This window comes from Crinia signifera, chromosome 7, assembly GCF_055691185.1.
Source record: "Crinia signifera chromosome 7, ASM5569118v1, whole genome shotgun sequence".
NCBI classification, from domain to species: Eukaryota; Metazoa; Chordata; class Amphibia; order Anura; family Myobatrachidae; genus Crinia; species Crinia signifera.
The window spans coordinates 151362137-151387570 of record NC_139223.1 but is presented as its reverse complement, the minus strand read 5'-3'; the positions used below and the strand labels follow the sequence as shown (position 1 = coordinate 151387570).

Below are 25434 nucleotides of genomic sequence, written 5' to 3'. Positions count from 1 at the left end.
CAATTATTTTTTTATACAGTATATCATGAATTACTGACCTGTGTCTGATGCCATATAAGCACAATGTTTGGTTTTCACTGAGAAACTGCTGCCTACAGGATCCTTTTCCCAGTTAGTGTAATTAACTAATGATCCATCCTCCCATCTGCATTAAACATAAACAGTGTGAAAGATTGTTATCATTCTTACAGTAACTATTTTTAATTTACAGGAAACAGCATTTTGAGGAAAGAGTAACTGGATCACAAGGACCGGGTGCCAGTTATCGAAATTGGCACTGAAACGCAATTAGAGTGAGTGGCACTGCTTCCCAGTGGCCTCACGAACTTCCAAGACACCGGCTGGCAGTCTGCAGCTTTGTTGATTGTTGCTGCAAGGAATCCAATCTCATGCAGGGAATGGGTGCAAGAGGCACAGTACAGGGGCAGAAGCTGACTGGATGTGGTCGACAGGGCCGCCGACAGGGGGAGCTGTAGGTACAGCTGTCCTGGGCCCCGTCCTCTGGAAGGCAGCCCTGGCGATCCATAGGTCAACTGTGAAAAGATCGACACCTGAAAAAGGCCGACATACATTAGGTTGACAGTGTCAAAAGGTTGACACAAGCAATATCAATATGTTGACATAAAAAGGTCGACCAGAGTTGTTCATGTTTTTTTCATACTAAACTAAACACATGGACATAGAGGGAGAATATAACAGTGTGCTGAGCACAGCGAGGCACCGTGCCCGAAGCATGGAGAGCGAAGCAAGTCATGTAAGGGGACGCGGTACACTTATACGGTGTCCTTGTCGACTTATGTTAGCATAGACACAAAAACATGAACAATTCATGTCGACTTTTTCATAAACTCCACACAGACATAGGCATTCATCCACACTCACTCCACTTATCTAAGAAATAAAGACGCGTACAACTGAATGGGCTTAAAGGGGACGGCTTATTTATTTTGAGCAGGGGCGGCCTATTTGAATCTAACTAAAATTTATGTCCCTGCTCTAACTAAGTTGGCGGGCAAAGAACGGCATGCAAAATAAATAACATTGCTGTAAAATAACAAAGTAATAAAAATAACAAACTCCGGATCTAAGGGTCTCCTGCCCTTAATTGCCAAGGACCGGCCACCTGCCAGCGTCCAAGACAACGGCTCAATTATGAAGCGGACTTTTCAAAAGGGGCCAATTGCCCTTAAGGTCAGGGGGTTGACCTTCTGCTTCTGCCCCTGACCTCGCAAATATCACTAAGGCAGAGCTCACCACTCTGCCCGAGTCATCAAAAAATTGGGCCACCTGCCCTAAACTACAAATGTCCGCATGAATTTACGCTATCCGAAGTAGATGATCGTTAAGGTCCAGATGCGGGCCCACCTGGATCGGTGATGCCCACATCTCGACATCAACCACCAGCTAAGTGTAAATACAGCTCTAATTTAACTACCGTTCTTTCCGCCATATCAGTTCAACTTGAACTGACCCGCCACCAACCTAATTCCAAATACTCCCTCAACTAAAACTCTAAACTTCTCAATGCGTCTATTAAATTCTGAAAAAACAAATCCATCCCGACTAAAGAGAGATGCACCCCATCTGGCCTATACAGGGTCTCGTTTCTAAAGGATATGGCCTCGTGCCTGACGACCACTCCGCCCTCCGTTACTATAGCCCTGCCGACTACGGAATTGATCCGCCTACGTACCAAATCAATGGCACCCGGATTGAGTGCATCTCTCCAAACCCTCCTAGGTATAATCTCCGACCAGAAGAAACGGCAAAATCTCCATTCTCTGATCAGGTCCAGCAATAAATTCCTAATCTCAAATCGAATATTGAGACCGGAATTATGCGTGAGGTCGTTGCCCCCCAAGTGGATGATGACAAAAATTGGGTAACCAAACGCCCTAACTGACTCATCCAAGAGACCCCTCAACGCGGACCACCTCATACCTCTACGCCCCAGCCAACGGATAAATCGCGTCTCAGGGAAACGTTCCGTATCCGTGGTTACCTGGGACAAGGACAACCAATAGATAAATGAATGCCCCACCATCCAAATCATATTGGTGTCCAAGCGTTGACCTGTAAGTTGAAATGATATATACTGTTAGAAAATTTGAAATAAATGCAAACATCTGGCAAAATTTTAAAGGGGGGGGCCCGGGAGATTCCCTTAATGGTGATTTTGGAGTTCTATATTAAATTGTTGATAACTAATCGGACTGTGATTGGGTGATCTATTTAAGACTAATTGATTATTTGACCCACTCGCATTATGAATAATCCCTACCTGTTGTTTCTAATTCTATGGTGGAAGGGGGGGGGGGGGGGGGGGGTGGGTCACCCGATTTGACTTGAGGCAAAAAACACAAATCTTCCACCAGTTGGCTAGAGCCTAATTTAAGACTGGTGATAACACAAAAAATTCCTCAAGGCCCCTCAAACACTAAAGCGTGTTTGGGCGAGCGGCTACTCCTCAAATGGGCTCACTGGACTATGTCGGCCTGATGTATCGCTTAAATGCACCAGACCGCCATCTTCCGAGTGCTCGTATGTCGACCTGAGACCAACCCGCCGCAGCGGCTGCCGAAGCGGCGCCGATACGGAAAGAGTGTGTCCCAAAGTCGGCTGGAGAAAGACCCTGATGCACTATACAGCGCCTGAAAACCGACCTGAACTGGAAGTTAGTAAGGGGGGACCCGTCGATATGCATCAGCCAGGCCCCGGGCAATTGGGGCCGCAACTCCACGTAAGCCAGAGCCGCCGCCACCGGACAGATCCGGCGGTCGCCACTCCGACCCAAATGGACCCACTGCCCCCTGCCCGCTATGTCAGTCTTTGAGCGCTGTATCTTGCACCATAAACCGTCGTGGTGCACGTCGACATGGCCGAACAGCATAGGCGAGGGAGATGCCCTGGTTGCGGACACCAGTTCGCCTACTCTGAACGCCCCATGGAAAGCCATGGAAAAGGCCAGCCTGAAGAGTCGAACCTCATAATCGTTTGAGCAAATTACTCTTAGGGACCTCGAGATTCGACGCAACAGGCCGGCATCAATCGGCCGTCGCCTGTCGGGCAAAACCGGCCTGGCTCTGGCCCATCCCTTTAGCATCCTGGAAAGCATGAAAGACTTGGTGATGTCTCTCTTCCCACCAAGACGCAAAAAGAATGATATGCCTGCCAGAGAGCGTCCAACAAAACTTCTGGACTTACCCTCCGTATACAGGTTCCATACATAGGCATTAATAAGACGCTTAGAGCTCTTACCTGTGCCACCCTGTTCAAGCATGAACTCGTTCCAGCGCTCCCATGAGGCCAGATAAGCTCTAAATGTAGCTGGCGCTAGCGACCGCAGGGCCAGCTCCTCTACTCCTCCAGAGGCACCTGCCATAAAAAAGATGGACATTGTTCACCATACTTCTGGGCTAAAGGCACAAGTTGCCTGAATCTCACCCATTCGAAACGGGACAATGCATCCGCTACTTCATTGAGAACGCCTGGGACGTGCTTGGCTCGCAACGTAATGTTGTTCGCCAAGCACATCATCACCATCCGTGCTAAAATACGCAAAACGGGGAGAGAGGTTGACCTTAGTTGTGTAATGGATTGAACCACCCCTAGGTTATCACACCAAAAGACAACCTCCCTGTTTCCCAGTTCTGAGCCCCAGAGCTCTAAGGCGACCATTATTGGAAATATTTCCAATAATAGCATATTCTTGGTCATGCCGTCTCGTGCCCAAGATTCGGGCCAGGCCTCTGCGCACCAACGTCCCGCATAAAATGCGCCGAATCCGGAAGATCCTGCGGCATCTGTATATAATTCCAACTCCGCATTAGCAACGGCTGGAGCTTGCCATATGCATATGCCGTTGAAATTATCCAGAAACATTTCCCACACTTTCAGATCCCTCTTCATTTCTGAAGATAGACGTAGAAAATGGTGGGGTTTGCGAATCCCGACGGTCGCCCGCTGAAGTTTTCTACAAAATATTTTGCCCATGGGTATAACTCTACATGCGAAATTAAACAGGCCCAATAAAGATTGAGCCTGTCTAAGTGTTAACTTAGCAGCCGCGATGGCATAACGTATTTCGTCATGCAACCGGCGTACTTTATCTAGAGGAAGTTTACACAGACCTAGCTCGGAATCAATTTCAATTCCGAGGTACACCAAATCAGTAGTAGGTCCCTCGGTTTTTTCCCCTGCCACGGGAACCCCGAAATCTCTAAATAAATCAAGCGCTGCCTCTAGTAACCTAAGGCACAGGTCAGAATTTGGAGGACCCACTAAAAGAAAGTCATCCAAATAATGAGTAATGCTGTCAGCTCCCGACACTTCCTGCAGGCACCACTGCAAAAATGTGCTAAAGCGCTCGAAATAAGCACATGAAATGGAGCAACCCATGGGCAAACATTTATCTATGTAAAAACCCCCATTCAATTTAAATCCCATGTACTGAAATGCGTTCTTATGTAAAGGTAAAAGTCTAAAAGCTGATTCAACATCCAATTTGCACATGAGGGCACCAGGACCAATTTTTCGAATGATGTCTATAGCATCCTCAAATAAACAATAATTAACTGTGCACAAATCGTCATTGATGGCGTCATTGACAGACGACCCTCTAGGACAAGAAAGATGCTGAATCAGCCTGAACTTCCCTTTAACTTTTTTGGGAACCACCCCAATAGGGGACAAAATTAGTCCCTCAACTGGTGGTGTTGAAAACGGGCCTGCCATGCGACCTAGTTTTACCTCGGCTTCAACTTTTTGTGATATTATGTCAGGATGCTCCATGGCTGAGCGTAAGTTTCCTTTAGTTCCCGCACTAATTGGAGCGGAAACAGGTAATTGAAAACCTTCAGAAAATCCGGACTGCAAAAATCTTGCTCCATCTCTGTCCGGATACCGTTCTAGCCATGGTAACATCCTGACCAATACTATTGGAGTTGGGGCCCTATCCAACGACAGGTGCCGCTGGACCGCGGCTTTGTTTTGTCGTGGACTGAGCCCCACCTCCCCCACCAGTTGGAGGTTTTGAGCAATCCTTGATTGCGTGTTGACCTCCGCATCTGATACAAAGGTGCCGAAAACGACACCGGTTTCCCAGGCTGCATTGCCCATTATTAAATGAGTAGCACCTACCATGGCCATGCTTCGTATTACCTCCCTTATTAATATTATTGTAAGGCCTGCTCCCATACTGTCTTACCCACCCCTTATTTTCAGGAGCCCTAATAGGTGTAGCTGATTCGGCAACTTCGCCGTATAATTCTACGTCTTTCTTGCCAAAATCGTACACCTCCCGGCCATGCTGCTTCCTCCTAAACTCTTCGTCATAGACCCGCCAACCGGGACCGACGTAAGAGGTGTAGAGTTTATGAATAAGGAACTGGTATCTCACCAAGTTCACATATTCATCTGGATGTGTCTCTAAATAACAGGCCGCAAAAATAAGTATGCCTCTAACCCAGTTATTATAACTTCGAAAGGCATCCTCGCTAGCGGGTCCTTTTTTCCTTGCGGCTAGGAGGGCCCGCCTATCTTTGCTCGTTAAAGCAAAGATATCTACATACCGCCCTTTTCTAATCCTATCCCTAGGGCGCAAACCACGCTTAACAGCGGTGTTCGCGCACTGTACTGCATCGGACTCAACCGATACATTAGAGGATCCGGAGCTATGGGACCTATATTCCCTACGCCTCTTTCGCTTGCGCCTGCGCACGCCGCCGTCCGAAGATGAATTACCTTCGGAAGACGTCGACGCCAATAAAGAATCAGAAGTTTCATGTCTGCGTCGCCTCTTACGAGACTTGGCAGACCTTTTACGCTTAGACTTCTCTGGTGAAGATGAGCGGCGGGACCCATCGCTACCCGAAATGGCATTACCCTCACTAGTCCAGTCTGGATCATTAGAGGACTCACCCGCTTCAGGTGCTCCAGCTCTTCGTCCTGCTCCTTCATTGTTGCTACGGCTCGACGACGGTCGGTCCATATCTTGCTGTGAAAATCCTCGACCTGCCAATATAGTATCATTAACGACACCGATAACAGGCACATCAACAGGCGATGGATTTTCCCTCTCACAAATTGCTCTTTCGCCCCCCTGCGCGGCAATGGTAGGCGCTATGGCTCGGGCTATGATGTCAGACACCGAAGCCACTGTAGCCGTAGGAGCAGCACTCCCTTGTCCACCTGGGCCGGTGGTCAGCAAAGGAGCCACTGCGGATACCACCGCCGCGCAAATGGACGTCAGAGTCAATGAATTTAAAGTCACCGTATCTCCAGCCCGATTAGACCCCCTCACTGCATCCGCATAGGAGCGACCAGGCAGTATCTTGTTACCCTGTATACTTACAACACTTTGCCTGGCTGGTTCGTCTGCTAACCTCCTGCGTTCCCTACGCCTCGATCTTGCGTTACTTACCAAAGTCCTATCCTGCGCCTGACTTTGTTGCGCGCTCTCATGGCCGCCATCCGACGACCCCCTCTGGTGGCCGGATGGACCCTGCAAATTTTGAGAACCACTGCCGTTACTACTGCAAACAGTCGTCCCTGAAGACCCATCGGATGACCTTGAATCGTCCGATGAGTCACTGTTGGACTGCCAATCCTCCATAACGGACTCAAGCATATGGAATTCCCTTTCTGACAATTTATTCCTAAATTGCTGAATAAATAGGTGCCTGTCCATGTTATTTCTAGCCGCGCCACTAGATGGCGCTGCAGGCTCATTATTAATTTCACTGCCAGCATTTTCACTATTAGGTCTGCGGCGGCCACTTCTCACAGCAGCCACCGCAGTATTGCTCCCAGTGCCATCCGGCACTGCACCCTTTCCCTTGCCTCGTTTTTTATTTTGTGTACTTCTGTTGCTAGGGGCAACGGGGCGTCTATCCCGTCCCCTAGCGCGCCCGCCTTTTTTTTGAACAGGGGGAGAGGGAGCCGGGCCGGGCTGTATCCCGGCATCCCCCTCGCCCACCACATCCAAACTGTTTTGCGCCGTGGTGTATGCGGCCGGGCGCGACACCCGGTGCTTATTGCGTACACGGGCGGGGGGAGAAGAGAGCAGCGATGGTGGAGAGGGAGCCGGGCCGGGCTGTATCCCGGCATCCCCCTCTCCCACCCCGTCAGCTGCGTGCTGAGCCGCGCTTAACGCTGCGGAACGCGACCCCCGGCGTCTACTGCCTACCCGGGCGGGGGGAGGAGAGACCAGCGACGGTGCTGCTGACTGAGCACCGCGCGATCTCCCCCGCTGCCCGCCGCCATTGAAATTGGCTGCACGCGGCGTCGCGGATTGGGCTCCGCGACGCCCTGCACCAGCCATGGAAGTGCTGGGCAAAACTTGTGCAGGGGGAAGAACCCTGGCGCCCCCATTTCTTCTGCGCGGCGAAGGGGATAAGCCCCTTACATCGCCGCGCACCGGAGGCCTGGCCCTGGCCCTAATATCAGCCTCATCAAGGCTGACATATCTAGTGGGAGCCCCCACAGAACGCTTGGGCCTGGTAGACATTAGAAATAGAGGGGATAGAAACAGGTAGAAAAGAAAGGAAAGGGGACAGAAAGAGGAGGTTTAGTATCTAGAGAAATATAGATGGGTGAACAAAGGTTTTTTAAAGGAAAATACAGCAATTAAGTTCAGAATCTAGCTAATCAAATGAATCTTTGTACTTAACAGTCCAACGTTCCCTGAAGCAAGAGACAGAATCTTCTGGAAGCAAGAACATCACCCCATCAATCTCCACCTCTGACCTCAACCAGCCTATCCTAAACCGTCATTCAAATCAGCCAACCCGTCAATCAAGATAAGCCGAACCCCCGGGTCCAGATCAAGTGTGTGAGCTAAGGATTCCTGCCAATAGCCAGGTGAGTTTATGCTGTTTTCAGCCAGACAAGCTGGCTTCTACAGTCTTGTCGACTTATTGCTTGTGTCAACCTTTTGACCATGGGGGCCTAATGCATGTTGACCTTTTATTTCACGTGTCGGCCTTTTGACTGTCGACTAAAAGTGGTCGACTAGGGATGCCAATCCCGGGATCGGGATAGGCGGGATCCCGAGATTTTGGGCATTTTTGGCAGGGATTTGAATCCCGGCTTTGGAGACTCCAATCCCGGATTACAGGATCGAAATGCGCATTTGATCCCCTTCTCCCGTGTAACGCTGAGTGGGCCAGCGAGGAGGCGGGTAACTTGACATCCGGGCAGACACGGCAGCATGTGAACAATGTGTGGTTGCACAGCGTGACCTCTAACATTGCGCTGCGCGGCAACAAGGTTGTGTGGCTGCGCAGCGTGATGTGAGAGATCACATCACCCTGCGCAGCCACACACTGATTCCCATGCGTCTGCCCGAACACAGTTACCCGCCTCCTCCCCGGCCTGCCAAGTCGCCTCCTCCATGGCATGCCGCCGCACATTTCCTCTATGGCTAGAGGTACTTTATTAATCATTGGGCATATTAGGAGGTCAATCTCGGGATCCCGGGAATCCTGGGATTGACAGTTTTTCAATCCCAAAACCCGGGATTGGAAAAATGGCCCAGGATTGGCCTCCCTGTGGATGACCTATTGACTGTCCACCTAATTACTGTTGACCCTATGACCCATAACCAAAGCACACCTCATTTCCTTCCCAGCTGGGACAGGATAATGCCAGATATTGGCAGATTACCCAGATAAAAGTATTACCATAATTAAATACTAATTATTGGCCTGTCCTACATAATGAATTCATCCTGCATGTCCTAAAGATTTGCTAATTAGTGGTCGGTCTCTGGCAGTGTATGGGATTCCATGGCCAACTGCATGATATGTCCAATGTTCTGTTACAGGAGTAAATTTACTCAAATGGAAGTTCTATTGAAGATCGGATGTTGCCCATAGTAACCATTGAGATTACGCTTCTTATTTATTTTACACCTTCTAGAAGATAATAGATAGAATCTGACTGGTTGCTATGGGCAACATCCTATTTTCAAAAGAACTCCCATCTTAGAAAATTCACCCCATAGGGGAGTAACTGAAACTGTCTCCAGGGAGAGGAGCTCAGGTATCGTAACCATACACTGTGGATTGTAAACAGATTAAGGTTCTGCATCACTATCTACAAGGTTAGAGTAATAGGCAGTTATGGGAAAGAATATAGGGTGTTTTATGCTAATCGACAGCTTCATGCGGGTTCGAAAATGTAAAACACCTCTTACATTACGGGTAATGTACCTTTGAAATCCATCATTAAGGTTTTCGTGCTCTAGTCCAATCCACCATTTCTTTGTATTTTTTGATAACTGCAACACATGGTGAGGGAACAGCTGAATATGTACATTGCACAGATTTTCATACCTGGTAAAGGTTGAGTATCCCTTATCCAGATATCCGTTATCCAAATTATTCCAAAACCATAGTTTCCACAATGCTTTTTTGTGTGTGCTAAAGGCACTACTGGGGACATCTGTAACTGGCACTACTGGGGACATCTGTAATTGGCACTACTTGGGAGATGCTATGTAACTGGCACTACTGGGGACATGATATGTAACTGGCACTACTGGGGACATGATATGTAACTGGCACTACTGGGGACATCTGTAAAAGTTACTACTGGGGACATGATATGTAACTGACACTACGGGGGACATGATATGTAACTGACACTACGGGGGACATGCTATGTAACTGGCACTACGGGGGACATCTGTAACTGGCACTACTGGGGACATAATATGTAACTGGCACTACTGGGGACATCTGTAAAAGCCACTACTGGGGACATGATATTTAATTGGCACTACTGAGGACATGATATGTAACTGGCACTACTGTGGACATGATCTGTAACTAGCACTACTGGGGACATGATCTGCAACTGGCACGACTGGTTACATGATATGTAACTGGCACTACTAGGGACATGATATGTAACTGGCACTACTGGGGATATGTTCTGTAACAGCCGCTACTGGGGACATGATGTGTAACTGATTGGGGACATGATACTGTATGTAACTGGCACTACTGGGGACATGATATGTACCTGGCACTACTGGGGACATGATATGATGATATAAGAAATCTCCAGTTTTTTTTTAAAGTGGCAATCATTTACACTGCAAAACCAGTTTGATTTTGCAGTGTAAATGATTGCCGCTTTAAAAAAAACTGGAGATTTCTTACCAAATCTCTCACTTTCTGATTCTCTCATCCTATTAAATCTCACACAATATGTAACTGCCACTAAAAATGTGCAAGAAAAGGATTCACATTCAGTGCCTGATGTGGTACACAAACTTTGTTTCATGTTTTGAAACCTTGTTTCAAGCACAAGTAAAATATATTTGTGTGTATGTCATGTGTTTGATGTGTTTGTAAAACATAAATGCAAGATACCTCAAGATACATCATTGAAATATAAATACATTACTAAATACAAAATAATCCGTGCTACTTGTTTAGTTTCACGGCGGCAGCATGGCCGCGCGCTACTTCCGGGTCTGTGTCCCCTTGCGGGGCTCGCTACGCTCGCCCACGCTTCGGGCTCGGTGGCTCACTACGCTCGCCACACTATCTAAAATCAACTCCGTGCCAACATGGATATTGGGGTATGCACTATCCACGTTGGCATGGAGTTTATTTTAGAAAGTGTGGCGAGCCTGAGGGGATGCCAACCCGGAAGTAGCGTGCGGCCATGCTGCCACCGTGAAACTAAACAAGTACCTAAACCAGGGGTGGGAAACCTTTTTTCTACCAAGGGCCATTTCGATATTTATAAAATCCTTCGGGGGCCATATAAAAATTATCAATATATTCATGCGGGTATTATACACACGGGCAGCGGTATATACACATGTGGGCATTATACACACAGGCAGCGGCATATACATGTGGGCATTATACACTTAGGCAGCGATATATACATGCGGGCATAATACACATGGGCAGCAGCATATACACTTGGGCATTATACACACGGGAAGCGGTATATACATGTGGGCATGATACACACAGGCAGCGATATATACATGTGGGCATTATATACACGGGCATCGGTATATACATGCGGGCATTAAACACATGGGCAGTGGCATATACATGTGGGCATTATACACACAGGCAGTGATATATACATGCGGGCATTATACACATGGGCAGCGGCACATACATGTGGGCATTATACACATGGGCAGCGGCACATACATGTGGGCATTGTACACACGGGCAGCGGAATATACATGTGGGCATTATACATATGGACACACGGGCAGCAGTATATGCATGTGGGCATTATACACACAGGCAGCGATATATACATGTGGGCATTATACACATGGGCAGTGGCACATACATGTGGGCATTATACACATGGGCAGCGGCACAGACATGTGGGCATTGTACACACGGGCAGCGGCATATACATGTGGGCATTATACATACGGACACATGGGCAGCGGCACATACATGCGGGCATTATACATACAGACACATGGGCAGCGGCAGTGTGGAGAAAGTTACAGTGTCACCCCCCAAACAGGTTTATGTGATTATCTCTGATTATGATAATCAGAGATAATCACATAAACCTGTATGGGGGTGAATCCAGGGGTAAATGACAACCCCTGGATCTCTCAGTCACTGGGGAAGGGAGTAGTTGGGTGAGAGGAGCGGCACAAGAGCAGCAGCATTTACTTTTTTTTACCGTTTGGTCTCCGGCAGAGTCCGGCTGATGGAGGCTGCAGCTGCTGGGGCTGATGCTCCCGCCTCCCGCCCATGCAGTGCATGGCGGGCGCATCACAATAATCGCGAGAGTCCCGACTCCCTACCGCCCGCAGGGATTGGCTGGAGCATCACCTCCCACGGCCGCAGTGTTGGCCGGTGCGTCTGCTGCATTGCTCTCCTCGTATCCGGGCGGGCTGCGCATCACCTCCAACTGGAGGGTAAGCACTGCATTCATGTCGGCGAGCAGGCAGGCGGGCCGGGCAAACTGGGTGCGGGGGCCGTGTCCGGCCCGCGGGCCGGAGGTTCCCCACCCCTGACCTAAACCGTTATCCAAAATACTTCTGGTCCTGAGCATTTTGGATTAGGGATACTCAACCTGTACACAGAAGTTACAGACTTTTATTTAATTTAAATAGATAAGTAGATGTAATGCAAATGGACAAAACCATGTGCACTGCAGGTGGGGCAGATGTAACAGTACAGAGAAAGTTAGAAATTGGGGAGTTATTTGTTTCTGTGTAGAGTAAATACTGTCCGCTTTATTCTTCTACATCTGCCCCACCTGCAGTGCTCATGATTTTGCCCATTTGCAAACAAAATACACCCTGCTATCATGTCTAAAGTAGGGCCTTTGTTATCTATATTTTTTTGCAATACTACTTTAAACAAAGGTGGGTACAGACTTGTACAATCTTCTGGGGGCCCATCTGCTGAAACCATCTTCTGGAATGATTGTGTCACTGTTCAAACTCTTCCAATCTTTGGCAGACCAGCTGCCACTCACACTCATGAATCAGGAGAGGAATTGGACAAATCTGTCACAGGAGCGTACATACATACATACTTCTACATTGGTCCTGTGATTAGCAATTGGGTCTCCTGATATTTCAGTGGGTTTCAATAACTTGTAAGAAGACTGGATTGGATAAAACCACACTCTACCAACCTGAGTAATCTAGCAATATCTCATTCATTGGTAAATTGGTGGTTAGATTGGATAAGAATTGGTCAAGTATGTACCCGGCTTTAGGGGTAGATTTACTAATACAGTAGTTCTAAAACAGACAAGTGAGGGTGTTGCCCATAGCAACCATTTAGATTATACTGTAGCTATGCTATTCTAGGATGCAAAATAAAAAATACATAGATATGATCTGATTGGTTGCTATATTCAATACCAACACTTAATTGTTAGAAACATTAGTAAATCTACTCCTTAGTATGTTTTGCATGCAATTTATTTAATAACATTTCACCTGGATCACAACTTTCTCTGTCATCCTTATATTGTATTCTGCTTTCATCACTCTGGCTGTAGTGATTTATATTATTATAGCCCACGTTATATAAAGATTATAGTTGGACAACATAATATTAAACAGTAAACTGACTGGCAAAATCCTAACTTCATTAATCCATTAATGATTGGGAGTTATCCGGGAGCATTCTTGCCTACTTTTGAAAACTAGTTTCAAGGAGATTATAGTTGGTAGTAGAATTTAACACAGCACCCCATTGAGGGGGTGTGTCATACTCCACCCAAAGGGCGTGTCTAGTTCCATATATGATGAGATTATGAAGAAGAGATTGTGAACGTGGCACCTAGAAGCGTGGGTGTGTACTGCTACATCTGAGAGGATTTTGATTCAGGTGCTGATGATTCAATGTAAATGTATCTAGCTCTCATTCATTTTCCCCCCAAAATGTAACAGTGTAATGTGGGCTAGGTGAAATGAGGGAGATTGCTAGACTAATGAGGGAGAGAAGGAGACTGCTGTTATTTCAGGGAGTCTCCTGCAGAATTCAGGAGGGTAGGCAGGCTATGGCCCTTATTCTGATCGGTGCGGCCGGAGCCGAATATGCGGCCAGGACCGTGCGTGCGAAACCCCGCCTTCCATACGGATCGCCAACTCCGTCCGTATGCGGTAAGAAGCTGGCCGAATGGACCGCACGTGTATTTTTCACGGAATACGCCTCCTCCATCTAAGGGAACCTCCCCCATCATTCGATGGTCGCAGACCATCGAATGCAGGACCGAGTGCTCCACCAGCTCCCGCAACCTCAGACCACACGGACATGTTTCCGTGCAAAAGCAGGGATCTGGGCGGGCAGCTGACATCCGGCGATGTCATATGTCCGCCCCCTACACGTGCGTCACGACTGCATTACCATACGTACACCCAGCGTTTGCATAGGAACGCCCATGAAACGCGGGGCGTATGCATATGGTAATGAGCCCAAATAGCCCTTCATGCCCCTCTCCACCCCCTGTTCGGAGTGTTCACAGATCATGCGGGATTTGGCCGTACGCCCCGCTCGCACATGCGCAGAGACGCCTCTGCACATGCGCAGACACAAAACATCGGCGGGCCGAACGCACGCGGATATATCCGCACCGATCAGAATAAGGGCCTATGTCCGGGAGGTAAATTAACCATAATATTCCCACTGCACAGTGTATGACAATACGTAAATTCCAGTGGCAGTGATTTTCCCATAGTCAGGCTCAACATTTAAACTAAAAACTTATAGCTTAATACATGTAGATCATAAAATAATCAATGTCTAATGAAAAAAAATATAACATGATAGGATAGGATGCATACTAGACATTACACTGGTTCCATAGAAGGGTGACTATCGGGTCCACAACTGCTGACTCTTTTGATGATGCTTGTTTGAGACTACGAAGAGTGAGGTATAGGTGGGAATATGTGGTGGTGGGGTGATTGTGCTTGGCCTGTCCCCTGTTGTACAAAGCTACAATGTGCAGCGTAAGCTGGGCCACCATAATGTGACTAATGGCAAACTAGCATCAAGCCTCGGACCAGCCACTTAAGCTTGTCCGCTTTTTCGATAGTCTGGGAAAGGGTGTACAGTATATACCTTTCACACTGTAAGCATACCCTAGAACATGACCCATTCCATTAGGTAAAAAATGCTCTGTTCCTGGTCTTCCCTGCCAGTGGCAGTTACAGAGGTTGGGCTCCAGCACAGTCCAAAATTCAAAGAGGGGGGTCACATCAACTGCCAATGAGTGCAGGACAGTGATGTTTGGAGTGGCATTAGGTGTGGCTCCCCTTTTTGAATATTGGACTGTGCTGCAGCCCCACCTCTGCAACTGCCACTGGCAGGGAAGTCCAGAAACAGAGCATTTTGTACCTAATGGATGGGTCATGTTGGAGGGTATGTGTAATCTGCATGCTCAATCTCTGCTCTCTTAAAAGTCCTCTTTAAAATAAAATAAAAAAGTAAAAAAAAAACACCTAGGGGTGAAGTTACTAAACTTCTAAAAATAGGAAAGTAAAACTAAAAAAATCTGAGAGCGCACTGTATTGATCTATGAGTTATGCTGCCCATACATATGTGTGATCGGATTCGATGCGACTTCGCAGTGCGATGTCCATCAAACCCGATCGCATCTTGTGGTGCTTAAGTGCCCCCTTTGCAGCACCCGATGTTGCATGCCATCTTGAGATGGCACATCGGGTGCTGGAAGAGGGCGGGCAGAGGGCGGCATTATGTAGCGCAAGAAGCACTAGCGCTAACGGGCAGGGGGTGTCAGTCAGTGGTGGCGACAGAATTGTTTAAACACTGGGCAGCCCTCTGATATCTCAGCCAATCAAAGGGCTGCCCAGTGTTTAAACATTTCTGCCGCCACCGCTGACAGACCCCTGCCACCTGCTAGTGCTACTTATTGTGCTACATAACGCTGCCGTCTCCCACGCCACCAGCGGTCCCTCCGGCCCCCTCTCCCTATCCCCACGCCGATGAAAAAGCGTTCCCTCCGCCCCCCACCTCCAGATTGCATTCGAGCATCGCATGTAGTTAAAAACCACATGCGATCGCTCCTGCGATTCGATAGATATTATGTGCACATAAGATCTTGAGACTTGACATTCGACCAGCGTGCCCGCGCATAGCGTCGAATGTCTGCTTAAAAATGCATACAATCATTTGATTTCTCGGCCAGATGTAGTCGAAATCGAAGGATTGCATGCGATATCTCACATATGTATGGGCAGCATTATTTGGTTTCCTAGCACGGCGCCCACGATTTTAATCTTATTACATCGTTTTGATCGCATCGATCGCATGCGATGCGATTGATGCGATCAAAACGATGATTTCATTGTACAATCACCCTGATGGGTGTATGTTATATGCACCCCCATTGTTAAGGGCAGCGTGCCCGCGAGGGGTGGCGGTCTGCGTCCTCCGACCTTTTCATACCCCCACTATCCACGTTGGTGTGGAGTTGAATTTATATAGTGTGGCGAGCCTGAAGCATGCTATGGTATGCTATGGTATGCGATGGGACCTGATTTTCGGGTCCTAAGAGCCGCACTGTACAATTTTAAAATCGCATCGCATGCCATTAAAATGGCATGCGATGCGATCAATGCGATCAAAACTATGATTTAATTGTACATGCACCCTGATGGGTGATTAGTATGTTATTTGCACCCCCATTGTTAACACCACCCCCACTATGAACGCCAACCCGAAGCGTGGCAAGCTCAGCGAGCCCACGACGGGCGGCGGTATGTGTCCTCCGACCTTTTCATACCCCCACTATCTACGTAGGCACGGAGTTGATTTTAGATAGTGAGCCCGAAGCGTGGTGAGCGCAGCGAGCCCCATGAGGGGACTCGGAATACATATGAAGTCATCCGCATCCCCTCGCGGGCCTTTCTACACTATCTAAAATCAACTCCACGCCAACGTGGATAGTGGGGGTATAAAAAAGGTTGGAGGACGCGTACCGCCGCCGTTTGCCATGCTTCGGGTTGGCATTGATAGTGGGGGTGGCATTGACAATGGTGGTGCATTTAACATTGAAAGCACCCATTAGAGTCCTTGTACAATTAAAAATCGGATTGCATCGCATCGCATGACATGCATCGCATGCAGTTATATCGCATGCGATGCGATGCATGCGATGTACTAAGATGAACATCGTGTGCGCCGTGATAATACACAAGTACCTTTTTTTAATAAATGAGGCTCAAAGTGTCCCTACAAATCTTTTTCTCTAAACAAAGGTAGTGTGTCAAAGATACACACAGTAGTGTCCAGATCTCCTGCGCTCTGTATGTTGAATAAAGATAAGATGGCTTTCGCCTTCCTTTATGTGGTGAAAGATGCTTTCTCTGTCTCAATAGATTTCCTCCACCGTATATACAGAGATCAAAACCCTTTCACCGTAGGTATATGGGGAGGATACCGTACATCCCTTGTAGGGGATATGCGTTTCCTCTTCTCCGTATTTAAAGGACAGCAATCAACTTTGAAAACAGGTTTCCTTCACCACAGTGAAAAAGAGAAGATACCGTATATGCATCTCTTCTTCTCCGCACAGTACGATAACAATCAACGTTGGGTAGTAGATTGGTAGGACGTGCACCCAACTCCTGTGTGACTGCCTGTCCAGGTCTCCGCACCTTCACTCGGCTGCTAATTGAAACATTTATTCAGGGTTTGAGTGATACTAGTTGTTGTTCGTTTACCTCCTGTCGCAGATACCAACTGATCTCTTTATACCTGTCTATGAACTGGGGGAAAGAACCTGACACGAACATCTGCTGCGGCGTGGATTTCCACTGCAATAACTCTACCTTGTAACAAGTTCTGAATGCAAAAGCAGAGCACAAAATGTTTCAGCTATGGTCTCTCTCACCTTAAATTTGTGCTGGCTTCTAAGGAAGGTAGAACACATCCAGAACTGGTTGTAAAAATTTACTAGGTTGCACTTCCGGATACGGTTTTGTGATTGGTGAAGTGGGATAATCTACTACCCAACGTTGATTGTTATCGTACTGTGCGGAGAAGAGGAGATGCATATCCCCTGATAGGGATGTACGGTATCTTCTCTTTTTCACTGTGGTGAAGGAAACCTGTTTTCAACGTTGATTGCTGTCCTTTAAATACGGAGAAGAGGAAACGCATATCCCCTACAAGGGATGTACGGTATCCTCCCCATACGGTGAAAGGGTTTTGATCTCTGTATATACGGTGGAGGAAATCTATTGAGACAGAGAAAGCATCTTTCACCACATAAAGGAAGGCGAAAGCCATCTTATCTTTATTCAACATACAGAGCGCAGGAGATCTGGACACTACTGTGTGTGTCTTTGACACACTACCTTTGTTTGCTTAATTTTCTGGTGTAGGCAGAGCCAGATTAAGGTCTAAATGGGCCTGGAGCTGAAAATGATCAAGGGCCTATTATGCGCAATAATAGGGGTGGTGTCCAGCAAATTAATAATGTGGGGGGCATGACCAGTGTTCTGGTTGGGTGGTCTGCTCATGGATGTGTCTCAATTTGTGTAAATACTTTCAACTAATTATATATGCCTGGAAAAGGCAGGGGGCTGGCATAGGAAAAATGCAGGGAGATATATTGGCGGGTGCCCTCCAAAGGTGCACCCACAGGATGCCAATGTCCTAAGATACTTGCGGGGTGAGGCGGCATTCAAGTCATAAAAAAAATACTGAAAGCCAAAACTTGGTAGACAACATTTCAGCACCTTTTATATGGTCACCTAAGTTTACCACACCATGGGCCTTATTTTGGTTCACTCTTTCTGACAAAATACTTCTTAGATGGACAAAACCATTTGCACTGCTGGGGGGGGGCAGATGTAACATGTGCAGAGAGAATTAGATTTGGGTGAGTAATTTTGTTTCTGTGCAGGGAAAATACTGGCTGCTTTATTTTTACACTTCAATATAGATCTCACTTTGAAGTAAAACCCCACCCAAATCTAACTCTCTCTGCACATTTTGCATATGCTCCCCTGCAGTGCACATGGTTTTGTCCATCTAAGAAGGATTTTGTCAGAAAGAGTGAACCAAAATAAGGCCCCATATACCCCTTATACAAATCATGCAACACAATCGTAACCCCCTTATACTGTACTTGCCTCTTACACATTATGCCACATGGAATGAGCCAAAATTCACATTATGCCACACAGATTAAGGCAAAATTCACATTTTGCCACATGGATCAAGCCAAAATACACACTATATGAGGCATGTCCAAACAGTGGCCCTCCAGCTGTTGTGAAACTACGCGTCCCAGCATGCCTTGACATAGTTTTAGCAATCCTTAATAGCAAAACTGTGGCAATGCATGATGAGACTTGTAGTTTCACAACAGCTTGAGGGACATCGTTTGGACATGCCTGCACTATACTAAACAGATTGAGCAGTAATGCACAATATGCTTCATAAATAGGGGCATAGCGCGCCAAAGGCGCGCATTAAAAATTTACACCATAATGCCCATTACATGACAAGCCTCACACCATAATCTCCAATACATATTATGCCAAACACCATAATGCCTATTAAAAATTATGCTACATACAGTAAGGGCGGGATGTACTAAATTGAAAATGCGGTAAAACCCCCGTTTTACCGCATTTTTCTATGTACTATTACCCGGCCGCATCGTTATCGCAGGGCAGGGTATCGGCAGCCTTTGGGTGGTGATACCCAGGGCCGTTTCTAGACAATGTAGCTCCCAGGGCGAAGAAAAAAAATGCGCCCCCTCCCCCCCAACCAAATACATTACATGACACTAAAGAAATTGCGCGCGCCGGAGGCGCGCGCCGAAATAGGGGGTGTGGCTTAATTAAAAAAGGGTGTGGCTTAATATAAAGGCGTGGTCTAGCAGGAAAACAATTACCTTACATCACACATTTGCATCCTGCATGACCAGACATTGGTTGCTGCAGGAATTGTTATTGTCCTCCTGCACTTAAGTTGGCCGGCTGAAGGCCACACAGTGACCTAGTATGCCTCACAGATCAAGGCCAAACAATGACAGGCTACTTAAATCATTATACACTATTTATCCGTGATGACAATTACACATTATGTCGCGCACACCGTGATGACAATTACACATTATGTCGCACACACCGTGATGACAATTACACATTATGTCGCACACCGTGATGCCCATTAGACCCCACACCGTAATGGCTATTACAAATTATGCCACACGCGCCGCTTACGCACAACTGATGCCGTTTACTAATATGCCCCCACAGCGCCACACATATATGCCTCCACAGTGACAACTATGCCCCCACAGTGCCACACATATGCCCTCAGTGCCAAATATGCCCCCACAGCGCCAAAAATATATACCTCCACAGTGCCACACATATGCCCCCACAGTGCCAGATATGCCCCCACAGCGCCACATATGCCCCCACAGCGCCACATATGCCCCCACAGTGCCACATATCTCCCCACAGTGCCACATATGCCCCCACAGTGCCAGACATATGCCCCCACAGTGCCAGACATATGCCCCCACAGTGCCAGACATATGCCCCCACAGTGCCAAATATGCCCCCACAGTGCCACAGATATATGCCCCCACAGTCTCAAATATGCCCCCACAGTGCCATAGATATATGCCCCCACAGTGCCAAACTCACTGTGTCTGTGTCTCCCCCTGTGCCATCGCCTCTGCCTCTGCTGCTGCTGCTTCCTTGGGGAGGGGAGCGGAGCGCATCGCGCTTCTTTCCTTCCCCTTCACTGTGTAGCGTCAGCGTGTACCTGTTCTGAGCTGTCGCCCATCAGCCATTCATACCCCGCGGGCTGGCTCCTTATTGGCTGCCAGCCCGCGAGCTCTGATAGGCTGACAGCCCAGTGACACAGTGAGCGAGGGGGAAGGAGAGACGCATGATGCATTCCCCTCCCCTCCCTCTGCTTGTTGTCATTGTGTGTGGACGCCGGGGAGGAGGCTGCGGCGGCCGCGTCGTTGGGGGAACTTGCGGGGCGCCCCGGCTGTTAAACAGAGGCGGACAAGCCGTGCGGCGCCCCGGGCTGCTGCACGGCTTGTCCGCCTCTAGAAACGGCCCTGGTGATACCCTATAGAAGCCTATGGGCTTCTTTTCGCCGCAACCCCGCCGACCCCCCCTCTCCCCCTACCTTGGGCTTACCTACTTACAGGTCCTCCTGGACCCCGGAAGGTAAGCCCTTCCTCCCCCTATCAACGCAGACGGACGTCCTTCCGGCTGCAGGGGGGAGGAGGAGGCGCCGGGGACAGCCTCCTTAGCTGTCCCCGGCGTGTAGGCGGTAGTATAGAAGGGTTGATTTCGCACTGGATAACTGCCTATTGGTACAGTGTACGCTAGAGTGATAAACAAGGCAGTGTTGGCTCCTATACCCCAGAATAGTAAGCTTGAAAAAAGCTGTCCAATAAGATGGGGTGGGAGGTGCTCCCCAAAGTCAGAAACTTTCCCGGCGTGTAGGCATCAGGAGCCGGCTGGGAGGTGATGGAGACCCCCCGCAGACCACAGTACAGGTATCGCGGGGGGGTCTCCGTTACCGCACCGCGATGCCAGCCGCATATGTTAGTACATATGCGCTGGCATCACGGCGGACAGCCGGCGAAGGGCGGCGATGTATATTAATACATCCCGCCCTAAGTATTGCTTACCTACATGTTCATTGCCAGGGGTTCCATGCACATTGCCAGGGGTTCCATGCTTGTTGCTATGTGGGATTACAAGCTCATTGCCAAGGGAAATAGATGCTCACGGTAACTGGGGGACAGCCGCTGTCAGGCAGAAATGACAGCCATTGACAGCCGGGCAGAGAGCAGGGGGCTACCTGACTGTATTCAGAGCACTGCATGTCCTGTCTATTTGAAATAATACCCATTTCACACCAGAAAATGAAGGGACTTACCTGGGAATATGGTCCCAGGATCATGCAGGGACATTCCCGGTATGGCCCCTTTTACACCAGTCTAGTCCCTGCATTTTCTGGTGTGAAGGGGAGAGAAAACTGCCCCCCTTTAAACAACCAGCTATATCTTCAGAACCAACTGACCCATTTACATGTAGGCTTCGAATGATTTTGGTCCCGTGAAACTGGGCCGTTTGGTTCCAGAGAAATCTCTCCTCAAACAACATGAACTGCCATGAAATTACATTTCAGAAATGCAAAAAAAAAATTGGTTTACCCGCAATATCTCTAGAACCAATGAACCCATATGGACCAGCCTGGTATTAGATTAAAGGCCCAGCGATATGGGTTAGACTGAGATCAACCTCGAGCTTCTGTGATGCCGGCGGAGGAACTGGCAGCCGTTGGAATCGGGTGGAGGTCGGAATTAGCGGGTCCCATGTTATCCTACGGGGAAAACGTTCCAGCTTTGCCTGGTGGTATCTCTTGTTCCCGGGGGGCTAGCTATGCGGGGCCGGGCTCGTTGGAAAGCCCTGGCCCTCAGCTACAAAATGGGCCTATTTGTAGCTCCATCAGGCCCATTGTTAATCCGGCCCTGGGTGTAGGGTCACCTATTTTGTGTCTAGATCCCCAGCTGATCTGAAGCGCGATTAGTATAACATTTCAAATATTTTCCTTTGAAATCTTTTTCTCTACTGAAGTTCAATTATAGATGCAAAATGGATCCAATTTAAATCATTCTATCTCATCTCCTCAAACAAGCTATATATTTATGCACTTATTTGTACACAGCATGGATAGATTTAACGTTTCCAGAATGACTTACTGTATATACAAATATACTTTACCTTTTTTATTCTGCTGTGTATGAAAGCTTGTTCTGCCTCAGTATGTATAGACGTTATTTCGCTTCGCATCCAAGTACAAACAAATTTAAATGAATCATAATCAGCATTTTCATAATAGAAAAAATAATTATTTCCGTGATGGAAAAACCATGGAAAATCTAAAACACATAATGACAAAATACTTTAGCACAGAAAAACAGCAAAATGCACATTTGTAGCTTATGCCAGTACCAATACTTACAGAACAGAACCAGTACCAGCTCCTTCGCTGTTACATACCTCCAAACTTTCAGCAGGGAATGTCCTGTTTTTTTAGGACGTTCCCGCGTCCCGTCCGGGGCTAGCAGCGTCCCGCGGCGGGGTGGGGGCAGTAGGGAGTCTCCCCCGTCGCCCGTAAATAGACACTGTGCACATGAGCTCAGCTTCTATTTATGCCCCACAGTGTTGAAAATGGAACAAGGGGGCGTAACCTTGCGGGAGCATTGCAAGTATAGGCCTCGCCCCTTTCACTAGGCCATGCCACCAAAATTTCCAGCGTGCATTCAGCACGCGTGTGAGCAGCACTCCTCCTGTTGCATCAAAATTGGGAGGTATGTTATTATACTTCAATGTATGTTTCTTAGTGGTGTCACATCTGGATAGCGGGCAGCATAGTTTACCACTAACTGAATTGAACCTGTCCTGTACAAATCATTGAAAGCTCAACTCTGCTGCAGAAACATATATACATTATATATATATATATATATATATATATATATATATATATACAAAGGTAATGCATTAATCCTTTAAGTGCCACCGTTGCTGTGAGTGATCCTCAAAATATCTGCTAAAAATGCCAAAAGAACAGTCGCTGTGAGCGGCGCTGGCATTTTTTATGCACATTTTGAAGATCTCTCACAGCAATAGTAATACGCGTCCCCTCGCGGGGCTTGCTGCGCTCGCCATGCTTCGGGCTCTGTGGCTCGCTGGGCTCGCCATGCTTCGGGCTCGGTGGCTTGATGCGCTCGCCATGCTTCGGGCTCGGTGGCTTGATGTGCTCGCCATGCTTCGGGCTCGGTGGCTTGCTGGGCTCGCCATGCTTCGGGCTCGGTGGCTTGCTGCGCTCGCCATGCTTCGGGCTCGGTGGCTCGCCATGCTTCAGGCTCGGTGGCTCGCTGCGCTCGCCACACTATATAAAATCAACTCCACGCCGACGTGGATAGTGGGGGTATAAAAAGGTCAGAGGACGCGTACCGCCGCCCCTCGCGGCCTCGCTGTGCTCACCACGCTTCGGGTTGGCGTTGATAGTGGGGTGGTGTTAACAATGGGGGGCATTTAGCCATCAGGGTGGGTATACAATTAAAAATGGGGTCTGGGGGGCCATTTCACATATGAAACAGGCATCTGGGTGCCTGTACATATTAAAATTGTGTCAAATCGCATGCTTTAGGTAGTGGCATACAATTTCAACATCGGGCGCCCAGATAATACACAAGTACCACAAAGTCTAACTTTTTTTCATCCAATGACAATAGTGCTAATGTTCTGCATTTTTAGTTGCCTATGCCAGCCCACTTTTGCAATGGAAGGAAGTACCCCTATATTGTACTAGTGTACTCTGGCTTTATATAAACACTATATGGACAAAAGTATTTAGCCAGACCTGTTAAAAATTGAATTCATGTGTTTCAATCACACCCATTGTCAAAGGTGTATAAAGTAACATGCAATCTCCATATGAAAACCTTTGTGATACAAATGGGTCATTTTAATGAGCTCAGTTAAAGTGTGATAGGATATTCAATTTGCAATAAGTCCATTCGTGAAATTTCATCCCTTCCGGATATTCTACAGTCAATTGTATGGGGTGCCGGATAACTGCATAACAGTCGGTGCTCCAACAGGGGGAATACTGATTGACAGGGGCTATTCTCCCTTGTGGGGGTCCTTGACCCCCTAAGAGGGAGAATAGAACCTGTGGCTAGCACACCGAGTCCACTAGGGTCTTCTTTGCGCTCGCCCCCCTGTCAGATCATCGGCAGTTGGGATTCTGATGTCGGGATACTGACCGTCAGGATCCTGATTTCTGGACCGGCATACCGCACCCATTGTTAGTGATATTATTAGAAGTGGAAGCATTTAGGAACAACAACTCAGCTATGAAGCGAAGATCACGTACATCATAGAGCGGGGTCACCGACTGCTAAGGTGCTGAAGAGTTCTGAAATTCCACTAGCATTAAAGTAAGCACAAAACCTGTGCGTCAAGAGTTTAATGGAATGGGTTTCGAATGCCAAGCAGCTGCATGCAGGTCTCACATCACCAAGTCCAATGCCAAGCATATATATATAGGAGATGATGTCATCTCTAAGCACCGCCCCCATTTACACTGCAGGTCGGCACCACAGTGTAAACGGGAAAAATCCCGGATTGGAACCCTGTTCCAAATACCGGGTTGGATCCAGGATTTTGGTGTAAAGGGGGTATAAGAGAAAATCTGCTTTCAGTATGTTTATATATGAAGAATCCAGATTCAAATAGATATAAATGCAATTAAAAGTTTATTTCCTGTTTACATATATCAAGCCTACCTTTATGCCAATCTGGTGTCTTGGGTTCGACACCTAAAAGAAATCATTTTAAATATAGCTATTAATATAAAATCTGTAAATTAGGTAAAATTCATTTTTGGGAGTAAATTTGGTTAAATAGAACTACTGATTATTATATATCAGGGGTCTGTAGGCCTCCTTCTTGCCACATCTGCCACTTGGCCACATGTCCCAGGCATCTGTGTTGTCAACAGCAAAGAGGTAGAAATTAAAAAGAATGGGATGAATGGGATGTCACTTGTTGGGGGCAATGGGAATTGTCACCAGGACAGGACTCATGCAGACATAGAGGGTTACATTTACTAAAGCTTCTATAAATGAAAAGAACTGAGGTTGTCAATAGCAACCAATAATATTCTGTCTATCATTTCTCCATTGCATTCTAGAAAATAATAGACAGAATCTGATTGGTTGCTATGGGCAACCTCATCTCTTTTCACTTTTAAAAACTGTAGTAAAACTTCCAGAGTAGGGATGGCCATCGGTGCATTTGCAATTGATGGTTGCAATCGATGGCCAAAGTGCAACTGGCCATCGATAGTATAAAGCTATGCAATGGGTGACCAT

At 47.5% G+C, this 25434-nt stretch overlaps 1 protein-coding gene across 3 annotated transcripts in view; it reads right to left on the bottom strand.

Moving 5' to 3' along the window:
- PLA2R1 (phospholipase A2 receptor 1) overlaps window positions 1-25434 on the bottom strand; it is a 139485-nt gene that overhangs the window by 66654 nt on the left and 47397 nt on the right. For all 3 annotated transcript variants that reach the window (XM_083153968.1, XM_083153967.1, XM_083153969.1), the window contains exons 16-19: window positions 24847-24879; window positions 22271-22428; window positions 9213-9280; window positions 39-145 (exon numbers count right to left, since the gene is read on the bottom strand). In XM_083153968.1, the coding sequence (XP_083010094.1) occupies window positions 39-145; window positions 9213-9280; window positions 22271-22428; window positions 24847-24879 (366 nt within the window). The remainder of the gene's footprint in view (window positions 1-38; window positions 146-9212; window positions 9281-22270; window positions 22429-24846; window positions 24880-25434) is intronic.